This window comes from Hyaena hyaena, unplaced genomic scaffold (genome assembly GCF_003009895.1).
Source record: "Hyaena hyaena isolate Hyena2069 unplaced genomic scaffold, ASM300989v1 scaffold_3, whole genome shotgun sequence".
NCBI lineage: Eukaryota > Metazoa > Chordata > Mammalia > Carnivora > Hyaenidae > Hyaena > Hyaena hyaena.
Genome location: NW_024080635.1, coordinates 1,106,397 through 1,122,867, shown reverse-complemented (window position 1 = coordinate 1,122,867; position 16,471 = coordinate 1,106,397). Strand labels below are relative to the sequence as shown.

The 16,471-nt window shown below is 50.0% G+C and overlaps 1 protein-coding gene across 4 annotated transcripts in view; it reads right to left on the bottom strand.

The window, feature by feature from the left end:
* Positions 1–16,471, bottom strand: part of PHC2 (polyhomeotic homolog 2) — a 116,244-nt gene that overhangs the window by 16,414 nt on the left and 83,359 nt on the right. For 3 of the 4 annotated variants that reach the window (XM_039231670.1, XM_039231685.1, XM_039231676.1), the window contains exons 8-9: positions 14,071–14,474; positions 13,657–13,822 (exon numbers count right to left, since the gene is read on the bottom strand). In XM_039231670.1, coding sequence (XP_039087601.1) covers positions 13,657–13,822; positions 14,071–14,474 — 570 coding nt within the window. Of the gene's footprint in view, positions 1–8,861; positions 9,148–13,656; positions 13,823–14,070; positions 14,475–16,471 lie in introns of those variants that run through there. The other variant, XM_039231692.1, reaches the window with a different exon arrangement.

Here is a 16,471-nt window from a genome sequence, read left to right as displayed (position 1 = left end):
GGGTACCCGGTCATGAAGAACAAGGGTCTTTCCTTCGCCCATTTCATCCTGTTAGGGTGGGGATTTCCTCAGCAAGAAGGGGCATGAAGTTGCCCTGAAGGCTGGAGTGCTGGATTCCCAGGCCCCTCTGAAACATGTGTGTGGGCTACAGGCATCTGGAAAGGCAGGATGACCTCTAGAGGGAGAGCTTGAGAGGCTCCTATAAAAATGGCCCTGCCCTCAGGGCCAACCACTAGGTGTCCAGAGAGGCTGAGTTCTCCTGCCTAATGAAGACAGAGGTCTGGATGGCTGCAGCTATGCAAAATCTGGGCCATTTTAGAACTAATTCTGATGTTCTCTATATGCACCGATAAAAGAGGAATCAGTTACGCCGGAACCTGGCTTAGTACTAACGGTTATTATGGGCGTTATTGGCTGGTCTGGCTACTCGTTCTGTTTGCCCCTAAAGCAAATCCTTGAAGACCTGCTTCAGAGGACACAGAAAGCAAGCAGAGCATCTCCTGCCCCCTCAGATCGGTCCCTGGCTTTCATTTCTACCTTCTCCAGCCGGGAAGAGTCCTGTAATTTACAAGACTTCTAACTACCCTTGCTTGACTGTAGCAGGAGTAAGACAGAGCTAATGACGTTAATGAAGACTTTAAGGAAGCAAAGTTGGTGATAATACGGGTCATTTGCCTGCAGCAAATTCTGCTTCGACAAATGGCAAAACAAGGTTGCTTATACAACAGAGAGCATTCTCTCCAGGCCCCTGGCTCTGAAATCATGCTCACTGTGCCTCAGCTTAGCAGGCCCAATCATGTGGCCAGGATGGCGGACAGCAGGATTCCTGAAGAACCACTTGCTCTAGAGAGACCCTGAATGGAGCACCTGCTAGGGAACGCCCAGGGAAACCATATCCAGGAGGCGGAGCGGCTGACCTGGTGGGTAGTAACAAAGCACGGTAAGCTGAGGGCAGCGGAAAACCGTGCTGGCCACTCTGTCTCTTTAGTTATTCTGAAAAGAATTAAAAGAAATTGGTGCCATTCTGAAAGTGAGGAAGGTCAGACACTTCACAAACGCATTTGTTGGCATCCCCACCACCACCCCACAGGGCAAGGGTAGGAAAGTGAAGTGGCGGCAGAGGGAGGGGGGGGTGATGAGAGAGAAAGGGGTGGGTAGAAATATGTAGATGCCCCCCCCCCCCAGGCAAGGGAGCAAGAGAAGGCTCCATCCTGGGACCTCACGGAGTCCAGCAATTAATGAGAATAATTTGGTCAACAACTTTCTTTAAAATGTAAATAGACACCTGGTCATTCACACCTTGCTGTGAGCCACTAGGCCCAGATGAGCCAACAGCTTTCCTCCCAATCTGGGTACATCAGGCACAGCAGGCTCGGTGGGAAGGGTGGGAGTGGAGTGATGGTTCTGGATCATGGGCACAAGATCACACGGGGCTGGAGTCTAGCATCTGAATTTTCCAGAAGCGGAAAGGTGTGCATTTCAGAACCAAGGCAAGGGTGGATGCCTTGTATTTGCAAGACAGTACCTTCTAAAACACGCACAAAAGGAGCTCTTAGTCATGGGGAAATTGCAGGCCCCTTCCTACCCCGGGCAGGCTCCTGGGTACCACAAGGCAGGAGGCACCAATGCCTTTCTGCTAAGGACCGAGCTGTCCTTACCTCGAGGACACACAGCAGGCTAAGGCCACCACCATTCTGCTCCTCGGAGCACCTCGGCTCCGCAAACAAGAGCAGCCTACTCTGACCGACCTCTCTCCACAGGGGCGGAGCTGGCTGTGACACGGGCGGCGCGGGGTCTGCGGCTGGACGCCTGCAGGGGAGCCGGCCAGCGGAACCAAAGGGGAGGCTGAGCCAGGTAGCCCCGCACCTGCTCTCAGTGATGCAGCACAACGACCTTGCTGAGTCCGGGTTAAGAGGACTGGAGGGCAGACCTGCTTCCCAGACCTTAAGCGGCAGGGCTGAGCGGGGGGGGGGGGCTGAGGCATCTGTTAGAGGGGCTCCTCCTGCTCCCAGGCTGCCATTACCATACAGCTGACTGTCCTGCTGTCTCGCAGGACCCGGGCGGAGAGGGCGGCCCTCTGACTCACCCACAGTCCCCAGCCACCGTGTACATAAGCTGAATTGTAAACAGCCGAATGTTTTCCAAGCTGCCACCCCCGGCTAGGAAGGCAGGAATCAATGGAGCGGACAGCCGCCCTCCCCCACACAGGTCAGGACAGCGGGAGAAACGGGGGGTTTCCAAACAGCTGCAGGGACTGCTTCCCAGCCCACGGCCCGAGTGCTGCGACGGGGTCCTCTGGCAACCAGACTGATCTCGGCCGCGGCACCTGCGGGGCCACGGGGTGACTTCCCCTGGGACAGGTCAGCACACCCGGGAATCACAGCTCACCCTCGCGGTGTCCAGTGTGGAGGCTGAGGGCTCCCCGATACCCTCCCATCACAGCCCTCTGGCAGATGTCTGGAAGCAACGGGAGAGGCTGCACGGGAGACCTCAAGATCACAGGAGGTGGACATCAGAATGGCAGAGTGGAAGAGGCTCTGGCTCTGGGTTCATAGTCTGGTTCCACCTTTGACTACCTGTGAGCTTCGAGCGGTTGTTGGTACTTGCTCTGAGCTTTAGCCTCTCCATCTATAAAAATGAGGATCACACAATCTTACAAGGTCACGGTGAATATTAGAATTTTTATATGTAAACTATCTGGCGCTGATTACATTTAGAAAAGCTGTGTTCCACAGCAGCTAAGACTTTGGGATCAGAAAGCCTTAAGGCGTAAATCCCAGTTTGTAATCCTGGACAAGTTACTCTAGGCCTTGGTTTCCTTATCTGTAAAATGGGTACTCAGAGCTGTCTCACATGGCTGCGGTAAAGATTAAATGAGATAATGCAGGGACAACACCATAGAACAGGCAGGACTTGGCCACAGCAGGGCTAACATCACTGAAACCTGAGAGATTAGGAAACCTGCCTTAATCTCTTAATCTCGCTTGCACAGAGCCTGGCTTCTTGTAGCCTGGGGGAGGGGGGGGGCAGAGTTATTCTCCCATTGGCCCAAACTCAGGTACCTTTCATGTTCCTCAGACACCTTGGTCTACTCAGGGTGTCCAGTCCTTGTCCTTTAGAGGTGGGCCTTCAGGGAGAAATGTTACTTCCACTTGACAATGACTACAAGAGAAATGTACCTGCCTTCAGGGCAAACCAAACATCTCGATTCACCTTCAACACAGATTAATCCAAAGGACGAGACAACCACTACATTCCCTTTGTACACAGTTCTCCCGCAGAGTCCCAGGGTATCACATGGACAATGCAGAACCCCAGAAACCAGAAATGGTAGCTCTGGAGGCAATGAAACTATAAAGGTAGTTTAGCCTGTGAAAAGAAGTTAAAGGCTGAAGGTAAAATCATGGAAGAGGACATTCTTGTTAAATCCAGTTGTGAAAAAGACACACAACTAGAAATACTTAATGAATTCCCTAATTATTTTCAGGTTGATAATAAGGAAATTTATTTACCAAGTGCAGGAGCACTAATATTCTCAGATAAATGGGAGGGAGGGAAGAAGAGGAGGAGAGACAGGGGGGAAAAGTTAAGCCTCAGCGGTCTTCTCTGTATAATGGGATGATATTAACTTGCAAACCAACCCTCCTCATCATTTCTGCTCTTGGCCTCCGTTCCTCAAACCACTGCCCAGGCCTGCAACCACCCTCCTCTCCACCAATCAGCTGAAAGAACAGATTAACACTGACTACTTGCGACCTAAAAATACAGACTTATCGATTTTTTCAAAAAACAGAATTTGGCATTAATTTTGTTTCGATCTAAAGTGTTATTTGCTTTGACTGTTTTAAACATGTTTTAGTATAGTTTGGGGTTGGTTTTTTTTTTTTTAATGTTTTATTTATTTCTGAGAGACAGACACACACAGAGCATGAGCAGGGGAGGGTCAGAGAGAGAGGGAGACACAGAATCTGAAACAGGCTCCAGGCTCTGAGCTAGCTGTCAGTACAGAGCCCAATGTGGGGCTCGAACCCATGATCCGTGAGATCGTGACCTGAGCTGAAGCTGGAAGCTCAACCGACTGAGCCACCCAGGCGCTCCAGGTTGGGTTAATATAGATTTGGATTGTATGGATTTAGGCCACATATAGACGGTTTCAAAAATGATAAAGATATCAGTAACTAGGGATAATTATATTAGTATCTAAGACATTAATAGCCAGGCAACTAGAGCCTTAACAATAACCCCCAGTGGTCATGAGCTCTCGTTTTCTTGCCAAGAGTCAATATGCAGTGTCAAGCCTGGTCCTCCTAATCTACTGGGGAAGAGCTGGTTGTGACATTCTGTCTGATAGTCATCTCTTTTTAAGAGAAGCTATAATAAATTTCATTGCTGAGAAGAAAATCATCCAGGAAACATATTTGCTCGAAACGCAGTCCTAATAGCAAAATGGCAACCTTCTTCAACATCTGGATTTATCTCAGAACTGGCAATCCCTGCTTAGTAACAACCCTTTCTTTGGCAATGCAGACAGAACACAGTCTTCTTCTGGACTTAACTAAAACAAAAGTCATCAATTGAGAGAAAAGGAAAGCACATCCTTTTTTATGAACTATAAATAATTTGGAAGGGAAAGAAAAAAAAACCCTATTAAGTTTACCATGCTGGCTGAGATGGTCTTACATGAATCACACAACAACAATGTATTAAATTATGGTTCTCACTACACCTTCTATCTTCAAAAACCAACATTTGTGGGCGCCTGGGTGGCTCAGTTGGTTGAGTGTCTGACCTCGGCTCAGGTCATGACTTCATGGTCCATGAGTTCAAGCCCCACGTCAGGCTCTGTGCTATCAGCACAGAGTCTGCTTCTACTTCAGATCCTCTGTCTCCTTCTCACTTTGCCCCTCTCCTGCTCGCATTCTCTCTCTCTCTCCCCCCAAAATAAACAAACATTAAAAAAAAAACCCTAACATTCCTAACTGTATAATTCTTGCTTAACTATAAAACAGTCCACTGCCTGGCTGCGTCAATCATACTCTACTTTTGTTATTGATGTGACAAAATCCAGAATCTGTAAGGTTTTTGTCCTGGATAAACATATGGTTGATTAGTCTCCTAACCTCTCCTCAAGTGTCCTAAAGTTGAATTCAAGGTGGTCTGCCTCTGAGTTTCTCCCATCAGTGGTCTGAGGTAGCTAGTAATTCCAGCTGAAATTCTGAAAGAAGTTAGTGCTCAAAATGAAACCTGCATCTCTTTGAGAGATGAAGAAGTAATCTTAAATAGGCACACTTCTTAGGTTTTTTTTTTTTTTTTAAAACAGAAAACATACAGAGGATCTTTAAATGGTGACTCACATTATAGTTTGAACCATGCCGTGGAAGCTTTTAAAACCTAAATCTACACACATGTTCATACATCCACCTTGAGGGGTAGTCCAGCTGTTTTCCCGCGACCAAGGTGCCGAGTCACTGCAGAGAGAGTCATTTCTGTTACCGGCACAGAGGCCTCAGGAGGGCGGATTGCATAAGGCAGCACTCCCCACCCGGCTTTTCCACGGGGGTGGAAAACACAATAGCATCCTCTCTACAGCCGCTCTGGTGAGATTCCTCCTGACCACAGAAAATCCTCATCTTCAGCCTCCGGTTGCAAAACGGCTCGCAACAAAGGGAATGAAAGAGAAAATATCATTCATGGAGACTCCTTATTCTCATTTCCCTACTCTCCTCTCTCGGAGATGTGCCTTTTCAGAAGAGAATCTTTTTGCGGACGGGACCAAATCTGTCTGGAGATCAAATGACATTGAACAGCTGGGAGGAACTTTAATATAAACCTGGAACGGCTCAAAAAAGAGAGAGGAAAAAAACCACCCTTGGTAAGCAGGATACTAACTAGCGTGGAGCAGCGCTGCCAGGATCGGAGCCACCATTCTACGCCCTAGTTTTTTAAATTTAAATTTTACTGTGGCTTACTGATCCCGTGAAGGACTCTGCTAGCACGTGGGTGAACTTTATTTGGCAAATGGTTACCAAATGGCTAGCATGAGGCCCAAAGCCCAGAGGAGGGCAGAAACTCCGAGGATGAGTCTGAGACTAAGTTATCCTCTTTCTACCTTCACAACAAGGGGAGAAAAAAAAGACAGAAAGAATGAACTCACAGGTGAGCGTTCTTAATTCTGAGATAGTCATGTCTTTTTTTTTTTTTCCCCCCTCAAACAAGAAAACCCAGGGAGGGGACAGCCTATGTAAGGGTGTGCAAGACCAGAGAAAGAACAGCTCCAGTTTACAAGATCTATCCATGTATTCCTCTTCTCTTAGTTTATTCTCTTTCCCTCGGAAAGATCAGAACTAAAGGATCCCAAGTATCTGAGACAGGAAATGAGTAAGGCAGGAAAAAGGATGTGGTCTGAAAAAGAGTGGATTCTGGGGCTGAGCCAGAGCGAGTAACAGGCAATGGGTCATAGATGGGGGAGGGGGTCTTGGTGGCAGGGATAGAAGTCTCAGGAATCAATCAGCTTGGACTAGAAAGTCAGTGAAGGAGGAAATATGTCTGGAGAAGCATAACACCACCTTCCTAAAAGGTTATCCTCTGCCGAAAGGCAGAGAAGCAGCAGCTGACCAGGCCCATAGCTGGAGAATCATTACAGGGACAGGAGGAAGAAGAGCTGGAGTTTCCTCCTTTCTTGGACGGAAGTGGAAATAATACACACTGAGTGTGCTTGACAAACGTAACAGTCAGGACCTGTTAGAGGAGTGGAAAAAGCTGGGAGGTAAGTACATGATGAAATAAATACCAATGTTCCTTAAGCATCTATGTGCCACATCTCAGTAAAACAACAGCTTTCAAAAAGAAAAGAGAAACCAACTCAAGAACAACAGAAACGTCCATCAAGAGACTGCCTACTTTCTCAAGATTAAGGTTGGAGGGAAAAAGGCATCTATTCTTCCCCCTGTGTGTACAGACAAGCCTAGAAACAGATCGTGGGTGGGCAGGGCTCACATGATGAAGAGTGCCTGGAAAGGGCAGGTGCCAAAAGAACACCATTACCCATCTGCTGGACCCTCTGTGAGCCGGGCCAGCCCCTGGGGATGAGCCAAACCAGAAACTTTGGTTCCTGCCTTGCGGGGAATGGAACTTAGGGACAGAAACAGTGAGAAGCACAGTTTATCGGCTGATTCAAAAGGCTGGATATTTCCACGCCCAGATCCAGATGTTGGGGGCTACGTGGGAAAAATCATTTTTATATTCTCCACAGTGCCCAGGGCAAGGCTTTACATGAAGCAGGAGCCTAATAAAAGTGTGTTAATCTGAGTGAAACCAAAACTACTTAGCTGTGCAGGCATCTTAAGATTCCTGGCAGAATCTTCTGCCCTGTAATCAACACAGTTAGTTACTCTCTTCCTATTTCACAGTTGAAAACGATATGAAACCCTACATCCCTGTGACCTGAACCTAAACCCTAATCCACAGACGCTACCACAGGTCTGCTGCCCTGGCCTGGAATAAAAGATGGGGAGGGCAGGGAGGCAGAAATATAGGAGCTACAAGGAATTTCTTTCCTTCATTAGCCTGTCATTTTCAGACTCACCAAGAAACCGTGGCAGTTCCAACATTTGAGTTGACGCAGGAGGGGAAGAAAAATCCCAGGTGAATGATAATTGGATTACCCAGTTATGCCCCAGAGCCAAATGGCTGGGAAAGGCCAGGACAGCAGGGTCTGATACAGTTACAATGACATTATTTTCTAAACCCAAAATCAAGACACTTGGGCTGATAGACAATGGAATGGAATATTTTAAATTGGGGCTGTCCTAGAAAAATCAGGGACATATGGTGGATTTAGGTCGCTTATTTCACAACAAGGGATCCTCTGGGCCCAATATGCTAATGGAGGGGATTAGAGCCCTAGGATGGGAGACATCTAAGGGGAGAGCTGTCACCGATTTGGAAAGCAGGAAAAAGAATAAAAGAATGTTGTCTGCAGACCGTACTGGAAGAAGGGGAGCATTCTGGCTATGGAGAAGGGAGGAAAGGAAAGTTGATCAGAACTGAAAGTATGTCAGTGAAATCCGTCTAGGTATCGAAGGCAGCAGGGGTGGGGAAGGGACGGAGAGGGGGTATCCCTGGCACTGACCGGCGGTGGCCAACGATACAGCAGTCAGGGGAAAGGAGTTCCAATGGTAGCTTCACCATTAGTTTGCAACCTGACCTTGGGCAAATTATTTCCCTCTCTGCGGACTTCAGTTTAAACAGAATCTCACAAATCCCGGTTTTTATGTAAAGAATCCACAATTCCGGATACCTTCATTTGGCACAGAAGAGGAGAAAACGCTCTTCTAAAAATGGAAGACAGGACAGACACAGAACAGCTTGTCCCTTTCCATCCAATTAAAAACCTCGTGAGACTCAACTAGATTAAAAACAAAACTCTCCAGCGAAGCCGCAGGCCCTCCAAGCGAGGTAGTTCCCTACCAACAGAGCGCGGCGGATGGCAGCAGCCTTGGCCCTATACGGCCCGTCCATCCCCCGGTGGATCGCCGTCCCCGGAGGACAGGGGTGGGGTGGGGGTGGGGTGCGCGGGGGCCGGGGGGCAGGGGCGCGGACACACGGAAGCGTTCGGCACGCCGAGGTTGACACAGCGGCTTCCGGGGAAGTGCGGGGCAGGCAGGGTCCCCGGCGACGGGGGAGGCAGCGGGCACCTCCCAGGCGCCGAGAGGGCGAGAGTCGCGGGCTGGCACGGCCTGGCAGCCGAGCAGGCCCGGGCCGGGAGTGGCACCGGAGGGCGGTGCCCGGCTTCCAGTGCGACGAGCGCGGGCCGCGGGCCCCCTCCTGGCGAGAACCCCTCCCCCGCCACGGGCACTGACCTGTCCAGGGCCCGGCTGGGCCTGGCCGGGCGGGGCCTACGCAGCCCCTCGGCCGGGCGCCGCCTCGCGCGGGGTCCCGGGCCCGGGCGGGCCGCCTCCTCTCCGCCGGGAGCCTCCGAGCCGGGGCCCGGGGCTGCCGCGGCGCATCCGACCGCACCGGCCTGGCCGGCGTCAACAAAGGGCGGCGGGGGCGCGAGGCCGGGGCGGGGGCGCGGGCGGCGGCCGGATTGCGCGCGCGCGGCGGGCGCTCGAGGGCTGCAGCCGCCGCGGAGACAATGCGGCGCGTCCCGGCAGGGCTCCCGCGGCCGCCTCCGCCGGGGGCGGGGCGCGGGGCGGGGCGGGGCCTGGGCCGCGCGGGGCGGGGCCTCCGGGAGGCGGGGCGCCGGCGCGGAAGCCGGGCCGCGCGTTTCCTTTGTGCGGCCGCGCCGGCCCCGCCCCGCGTCCTCCGGAAGGCGCCGCGAGCCCAGCGGCAGGTTAGGGATTTCGGGTTTCGTTTTAGGGAGGCGAGCGCAGCGCGGCTACGACGTCTACCCGCGGCCCGTCGGAAGTCCTTAGTGCCGTGGCGGACTGTTGAGTCCCGCCCCGGCCAATTCAGAGCAATAATAATAACGACTAGCAGTAATGCGTCAAGCCCTACGCGCACGCATTCCCACTTAGGGTTCACAATAACCCTACAAGTACTCATTATTCTCCCCACTGGGAAGTGAGGATCTCAGAAGTTAAGTAATGACCAAAGTGACCCAGTTACACCTCCATAAACAGGGATAATGCCTACTCTTTAGGCTTACTGTGAAGGTTAACTGAGGACATTTACACAAATTGCCTGCAGTGCTTGGCACACAATTGGAGCCCAATAAATGTTACTTCTCTTCCTAAACCACACTGATTTAACCTGAACTGTCATGGCAAGCACAGTCTTATTCAGTAGATTTGTTAGGAGCTGTAAGGGATACAGAAGATGTGCAACGTGACTCACACTTCTCACCACCCCCCCCCACCCAGCTTTATCAGGAATAGATGACGCGAACTTCTTTCTCCATGCCTGACTTCTTTCTATTTCCAACATTTTCTCACTTTCTCGCCTTTCTTAGCATTCGTATTCTCCCCTCCCACGGCCTTTTTCCTTCAGGCCTCATCCCTTTTTCTTTGTTTCTGCATCTTACATTTATTTTATATGCCCTGTTTACTTCACTCCTTTTTCTTATTCCTTTTTCTCTCCCTGTTATTTTTTCGAATTTTCAAAGCTTTCTTTCTTTTTTATTTTATTTTTTTATTTATTTCTAGGAGAGAGAGAGAGAGACAGCGTGAGCAGGGGAGGGTCAGAGAGAGAGAGATACAGACTCTGAAACAGGCTCCAGGCTCTGAGCTGGCAGTCAGCACAGAGCCCGACGCGGGGCTCGAACCCACGAACCGCGAGATCATGACCTAAGCGAAAGTCGGACGCTTAACCGACTAAGCCACCCAGGCGCCCCAAAGCTTGCTTTCATTAATATCCCGTTTCCTCCTCCTTTCTGATTTGCGTTTCTTACACTTATAAACAAAGGTAACATGGGATAGAATACTCGACTTCTGTTTACAAACACGCTCCCACTTTCCTGCCTCCCTACCTTTACCTCCTGTAGTCCCTCCCTAGATTGCCCTTTCCCCAACTCTCCATGTCTAGGTCTCACTTATCCTTCAAGCTTTGGACTCAAGAACAGTGGTCAGCAAACTTTCCGTAAGGAACCAGAGAGCAAATATTTTAGATTTTGCAAGATATGCTTTTTCTGTTGCAAGTATTCAGCTCTGCTGTTGTAGCAGGACATAGCCATAGACACATGACACCCATGAATAAGTGTGGCTGTGTTCCCAATAAAACTTTATTTATAGACACCGAAATCTAGATTTCATATACTTTTCGCATATCATGAAGTATTCTTCTTTGGATTCTTAAAAAAACCTTTTTAAACGTGAAAGCCATTGTTAAATGGTTTACAGGAATTGGTGGTGTGATGGATTTGTCCCTTGGGATGTAGTTTGCCAATCCCTGCTCTAGAACAACGTCCCTTCCTCCCCGCGATCTACCCTGATAACCTCTACTTTTCCCTCTTAACTTGTAAAGCACTTACATATAATCCTTCTATGGCATTTATCACATTTTGGGTTTTATTGTATGTTTCCTTCCTGTGCATGTCTCGTCTTTCTCAGCAGAACCTAAGCTCTTTGAAGGTCAGGCACAGACCTTATTTCTCTATGCATTATGTCCCATCCCACAGTGCTTTGCATGGGGCAGGCATTCAAACATATACAGAATTGATAAATACTTAAGTCTTGGGTGGTTGACAATTGTTTCCAGTGTGCAAAGCTTACTTCTCTCATGAGATAGTACCTCAAGAGCAGGATGCTTGTTATATATAGAGATTTCAGAAAGAGATTTTTGAGAGCTTTATAGAAAAGATAGAGAAAGCTTGGCAAACGTCAGTTCATTTAGGAGTTGCTAGAAAACACGTACTTGAACAAAGGAAGTATATTATCACCAACCTGCAGACAGAGCATGTGTCCTCAGTCGGGTCCTATTCAATATTTCTATCAGCAAATTGGTTAAAGACAAAGAGAACATGCTATATAATTTACAGATGGCAAAGTTAAGCAGAAGAGTTAATATAATAAATAACAAAACTCAGATATAAAACACTCCTGCCCCTTCCCTTATTCTCTCTGCACCTCTGTTTTCTTATCTTTAAAATGGGGATGATAAAAGTTCCTGTCTCAGAGGGTTACTGTCAGGATTAAATGAGGAAATACACAAAAAGCCTGGCAGAGAAGGCTCAGTAAATATTAGCTATTAACTATTACTATTTTCCTGCCAGGCAGGAACTATGGGCTGAGTTCACGAGATAACATTTAACAAATATAATTAACTATATTTTGGCTAAAATATAAATTGTACAAGCTTGAGACTGAGGAGACCCGGAATAATAGCAGTCCCTGTAAAAAGAAACCTCAAAAACAAAATAAAAAATAACCCCCAGACCCAACCCTCTGGAATTCAGGTGACACAGGGCTCTGTGAACCAACGGTATCATTCCCCTGCATCCGAGGAGCTAATGTGGGGCTCTGGGTGTATTGTGCCGATGAAGGAAGGTGAGGGAGTTACACGTGGAGTCTGAGTCAGGGCACTGCCCTTTAATAGCAGTGTGACCTGGACCCTCTAAAGGCTTCTATTCCCTCCTCTGAGTTATGGGGACAATAATATTTACCTCCCAGGGGTATCATGGGTGAGTTAAGGAAAATCTTAGAACAGGCCTTGGCACACAGTAGGTGTTCAAACAAATCTCAGTTCCCCTCTCCCATACTATGCAGCTCTAGGAAACAGTTGTGCCCCTCGAAAGGCTCATAAAGCGAGGTCCAGGTGCCAACCTATGGTGGCTGGTGGCTTTTTATATTTGGAATTACTGTGCTTACTTCTGGGGCTCACACTTTGGGAGAATTAATGAAAAGGTAGAATGTGGCTAAACAAGAATGAGCAGATGGTGGGAATGGGAGGTCTTGACATTGGATGGGTAAAAAAAAAAAAAAAACTGCAAAAGATCTCAGATATGTAAACCTGGAGATTTTCCTTTTTTTTTTTTTTCTTTTTTTAATGGGAGGGGGAGGAAAGAGGCATGGTAACTGTCTACAGACACTGCAGGAGATGCAGGAGATGGACTCTGTTACAATTCACAAGGCAGTTACAGCCAGTGGTGGAAATTCCAGGAGAACTGATTTGGGCTCGATTTGAAGGGCAACTTCCTGATAATTAGAGCAATTCCACGGTGGAATGGGCTGCTTTCCAAATTGGTGAACCCCTTATTATTGCATGCGTGTCAAGAGAACAGATAGCCTCCTTCCTGTCTTTTAATTTTCCTGATGTTCTTTCTCTGCATTCTTTTGCTCTCCCTTTCCTTGATCTCATCCTCTATTCTTTCTAGGACATTCATAGCCCTTTTCCCTACTCTGTCCCCAAGTGCTTTTCTTCTCATTTCTCCCTCCTGAGTTTCCAAACTCTTTGCCTCTTGGCTCTCCCCACCCTGGCTCCTGGCACACACCTAGCCCGATGACTGAAGTTGCCTCCCTGACTCGTTGGTGGCCCACAGCTCAGAATGTCACAGATCCAAGCCAAGATTGCTGTCCACACCAGCAGAGAAGGGAAGGAAGGCAAAGGGACCTCTGTGAAGGCAGAGGTCATGCTGTGACTTTCCCGTCAGGGTCGAGGGATCCTCTGATGGAAACCCAGTCATGGAGAAGGGCCACTTGTCACTGGGCGCTCACAGACGGATGGGCATCCCAGAGCTGGGCAGTTCTTTCAAAGGTGCTTTCCGTGAACAATTCATTCTGAACCTCATTCTAGCTCCCCCAGGCATTTGCCGTATCTTTGATCTATGGCAGCCATTTGTCCGATTTCCAATTTCTAGAACTCTCTCTCCTACCAAACGAAGCAGGGAACTGAGACAACCAGAAACCTGCCTGAACCCTCAGCTTGGCATATGGGAATGCAATGACATCTGACAGCAATGACATGTAGGCCTCAGAGCCTGGGTCTAGAACTTTCAACTCTCTTTTCACTATCCTTTCATATCTTCTGGGTCCCCTTTCCTTATCTTTGGTTCATCCTCCCCCTTCCCCTTCTCTGTTTCCACCTCCCCAGCTTCCGAGTTGCCTCGTGGGCTTGCGGTGATTTACCCGCCCGTGCTAGAGGCCCAAGTGAAATGTGCCAGGAGATGGCAAGGAGGGCCGACTCTGCCCCCTCCCTCGAGGGCCCCGCTCCACTTCATACCATGAGCTGGGGACTGCTGGATGTTAGGGCTCTTGGGGGTGGACAGGCCTCCAGGGATGGCAGTGATGATAGCCTGCGGATGTGGTGATGGGCCAGCCCGAGTCTCGGGCACACTCTTCTCCCCCGGTGCCGCTTCCTTCCAGTCATCCACGGTGCACTGCTGGGGCTGTTAAGGCACACGACAGAGACCATCCCATAAATTGCCTCTACGTCCTTGGATACTTCCCCGTTTCCTGAGGATTTGGGGCACCGCGCGAGGACTTTAAGGTTCCGCCAGCCCCAAAGTAGGCAGGGGCCCCTTTTCTTAGAACACCCAGAGAGGACTTCAACAAAAACACATCCGAACGGGGGCCGGGGGCTGCCCGAGCTGTGTCCCCCCGTTCATTCCTTGGACCCGGGCACTGGGTTACTCACCGCTGGTGAAGCGGGCTGCAGTTGTAAGATGACAGCCGAAGCGTGCTGGAGCCTGCGTTGAGGGGTGTGGGCCAGGCCCTCAGGGTATCCATTGTGGGGCCCAGCTTCCGGCGTGGGAGGGTGACACTGCTGAGCGCTGCCAGGCTTGTGCAGGTTGGCCGCGGAGCACTGCAGGGGCAGGGCGGGTGTGACTGGGCCTAGTGGCATGGCATGGGCTTCGGGGCTGGGCTGCGGGGCCGGGCTGGGGGGCACCGACGCGAGCTGGGGCTGGGGCTGGGCTTGGAGCCGTGACTGCGGCTGCTGCGGTGGTGGTTGCTGGAGCTGCTGCTGGAGGACGAACTGGGGCTGCAGGTGCTTCGAGGGCGGCTGCGAGAGAAGCTGGTGGGGCTGCAGCTGGGCATAGGCTGAAGGGGGGGGAAGAGCAGGTCAGGGGACACGGCTTGACCTCATCTTCTTCTGTGTCCCCTCCCACCTCCAAATCACGATGGCTTCCCAAACTCAAGGTCTCATGCTTCGATCTCTTTCAGCTTTCACCGAGAGCCTTGCCTGGCCACTGGCCCGGAGCAACCATCTCTGCTTCCTTGCCTTCTTCCTGCGCTGGAACACTGTTCCCTTGGGCTGCCCCTCAAAGCCCAAAGCAGAGCTCACCTCCTCTGTGAAGCCTTCTTGGACCATGCCTGCCGTTCGGAGGAACACTGGATTCTACAGGGTGCCCTGTGCTCTCTCTCCTCTGTGCCCTTCGCTCGCTTTTCTCCCAGCCTGCGATCTCTGTGGCCCCCCCGCATCACGCAGCCCAGCTCTGATTATTCATTCATACCCTCTGGCTCTGTCCAGGCTGGGCCTCCTCCAGGAAGAGCCAATTGCACAGAGAGCCCTAGACTCTGGCAGGGGCCAGACTAGGGCTGGACTTCTGGTTCCTTCTGTTATATACAGGGGGACCCCGGGCTAGCTGTTTAACCTCTCGAGGGCTCGGCTTCCTTGTCTGAAAGTCGGAAATAAAAATAGTTCCCGCCCAGAAAGTTGTTGTAAGGATGAAATGAGAAAAAACTGTGTGAATATAATGAGAAAAACAAGTGGCATACTGTTCATAGCACAGTGCCTGACATATGGTCATGCTCAACAGTTTCTAGCTATAATTAAAATGATAACTTCAATTTCGGTTTTGGTTCTCAAAGGCCCCTGGACTTACGTCTATCACAAGAACGTATGTCACAGTGCATTGTGCTTCTTAGCTCCCTTCCCTTCAAGATCACGGACCCCTCGTGGTCCGAAACTATCCTGTATCTTTAGCCAGAGCCTGGCATAATGCCTGACATCAGATAGGTGCTACAGAAATAAACTTCTTGTCCTGAACTGGAATTCATTTGTTGTCATGTGTTACTAGCTTTTTCTTCCCCCGTTTTAACCAGGGCCACTCTTGGAGGTGATGATTCTTATACTTTTTTAGTAATCCGTTCAGCGTCCAGCTCATCCCTTGTATACAGTAGGGATTCAGAAATCCGGCTCAGAGATTGATTGTCCTTCCTCCCCACTCTGTCTCGTGGCATCCGGGCGGGCTTAGCTTAGCGTGAGGGCAGCTCAGCTGAATATGTGTTGCCTCACAGGGCCCTCCACAAAGGCTCCCTCGGCTGGAGGGGAGCCACCGGAGACAGGCTGTGCCTTGCAAATGTACAGGGTCACAGCTGGAAGCTCGCAAATGGATTTTTACAACCAAAGGCTCCCAGCCAATAGGGATAAAGGCGCATTTGGGATCCTGAGCTAACATTTTAAAAGGATCCTATGATCCTTACAGGTGCAAAGCAAGCAGATTTCAGAGTGGGGGGAGGGGACTTCTTCCTTAAATTTTGTCTATTTACACACACTGTCTCATCACAGCCCAACACAGAGTTCCAAGGAGAATGCCAATCAGAATGGATGGAAATGGAATGGGATGGAAGGAGAAGGGAAGGGTGGGGAAGGGAAGGGAGGGGAGGAGAAAGGAGGGGAAGGGACGGGAGGGGAAGGGAAGGGAAGGGAGGGGAAGGGAGGGGAAAGGAAATAAGAGGTGTTAAAGGAAAACAATGTGGTCCACAGGTGGCTGACTGCTGTAGGCTGAGAGAGAGAAAAGAGACAGCTCACAGGCTAGAGTTGGATGACACTGAATACAGAAGAGGGAAACTCTGGAGGGGAACTCGCTAGGTTTGGGGTGATGGTGGAACATCACATGGAAACTGCCAGCAGGCATTTGGTGATGATAAGTTGCCCCTGCCCTCCAACTTAAGCCTTATCTCCCAATTCCACACTGAATAGCACAAAACTTAACCATCAGACAAAACTGTTAATCAGGCAAACTGAACAATCAGGACTTTTTAAGATGGCTGTCGAGAAGGCACCAGAGAGATACCGAAGATGCCACGCGGTG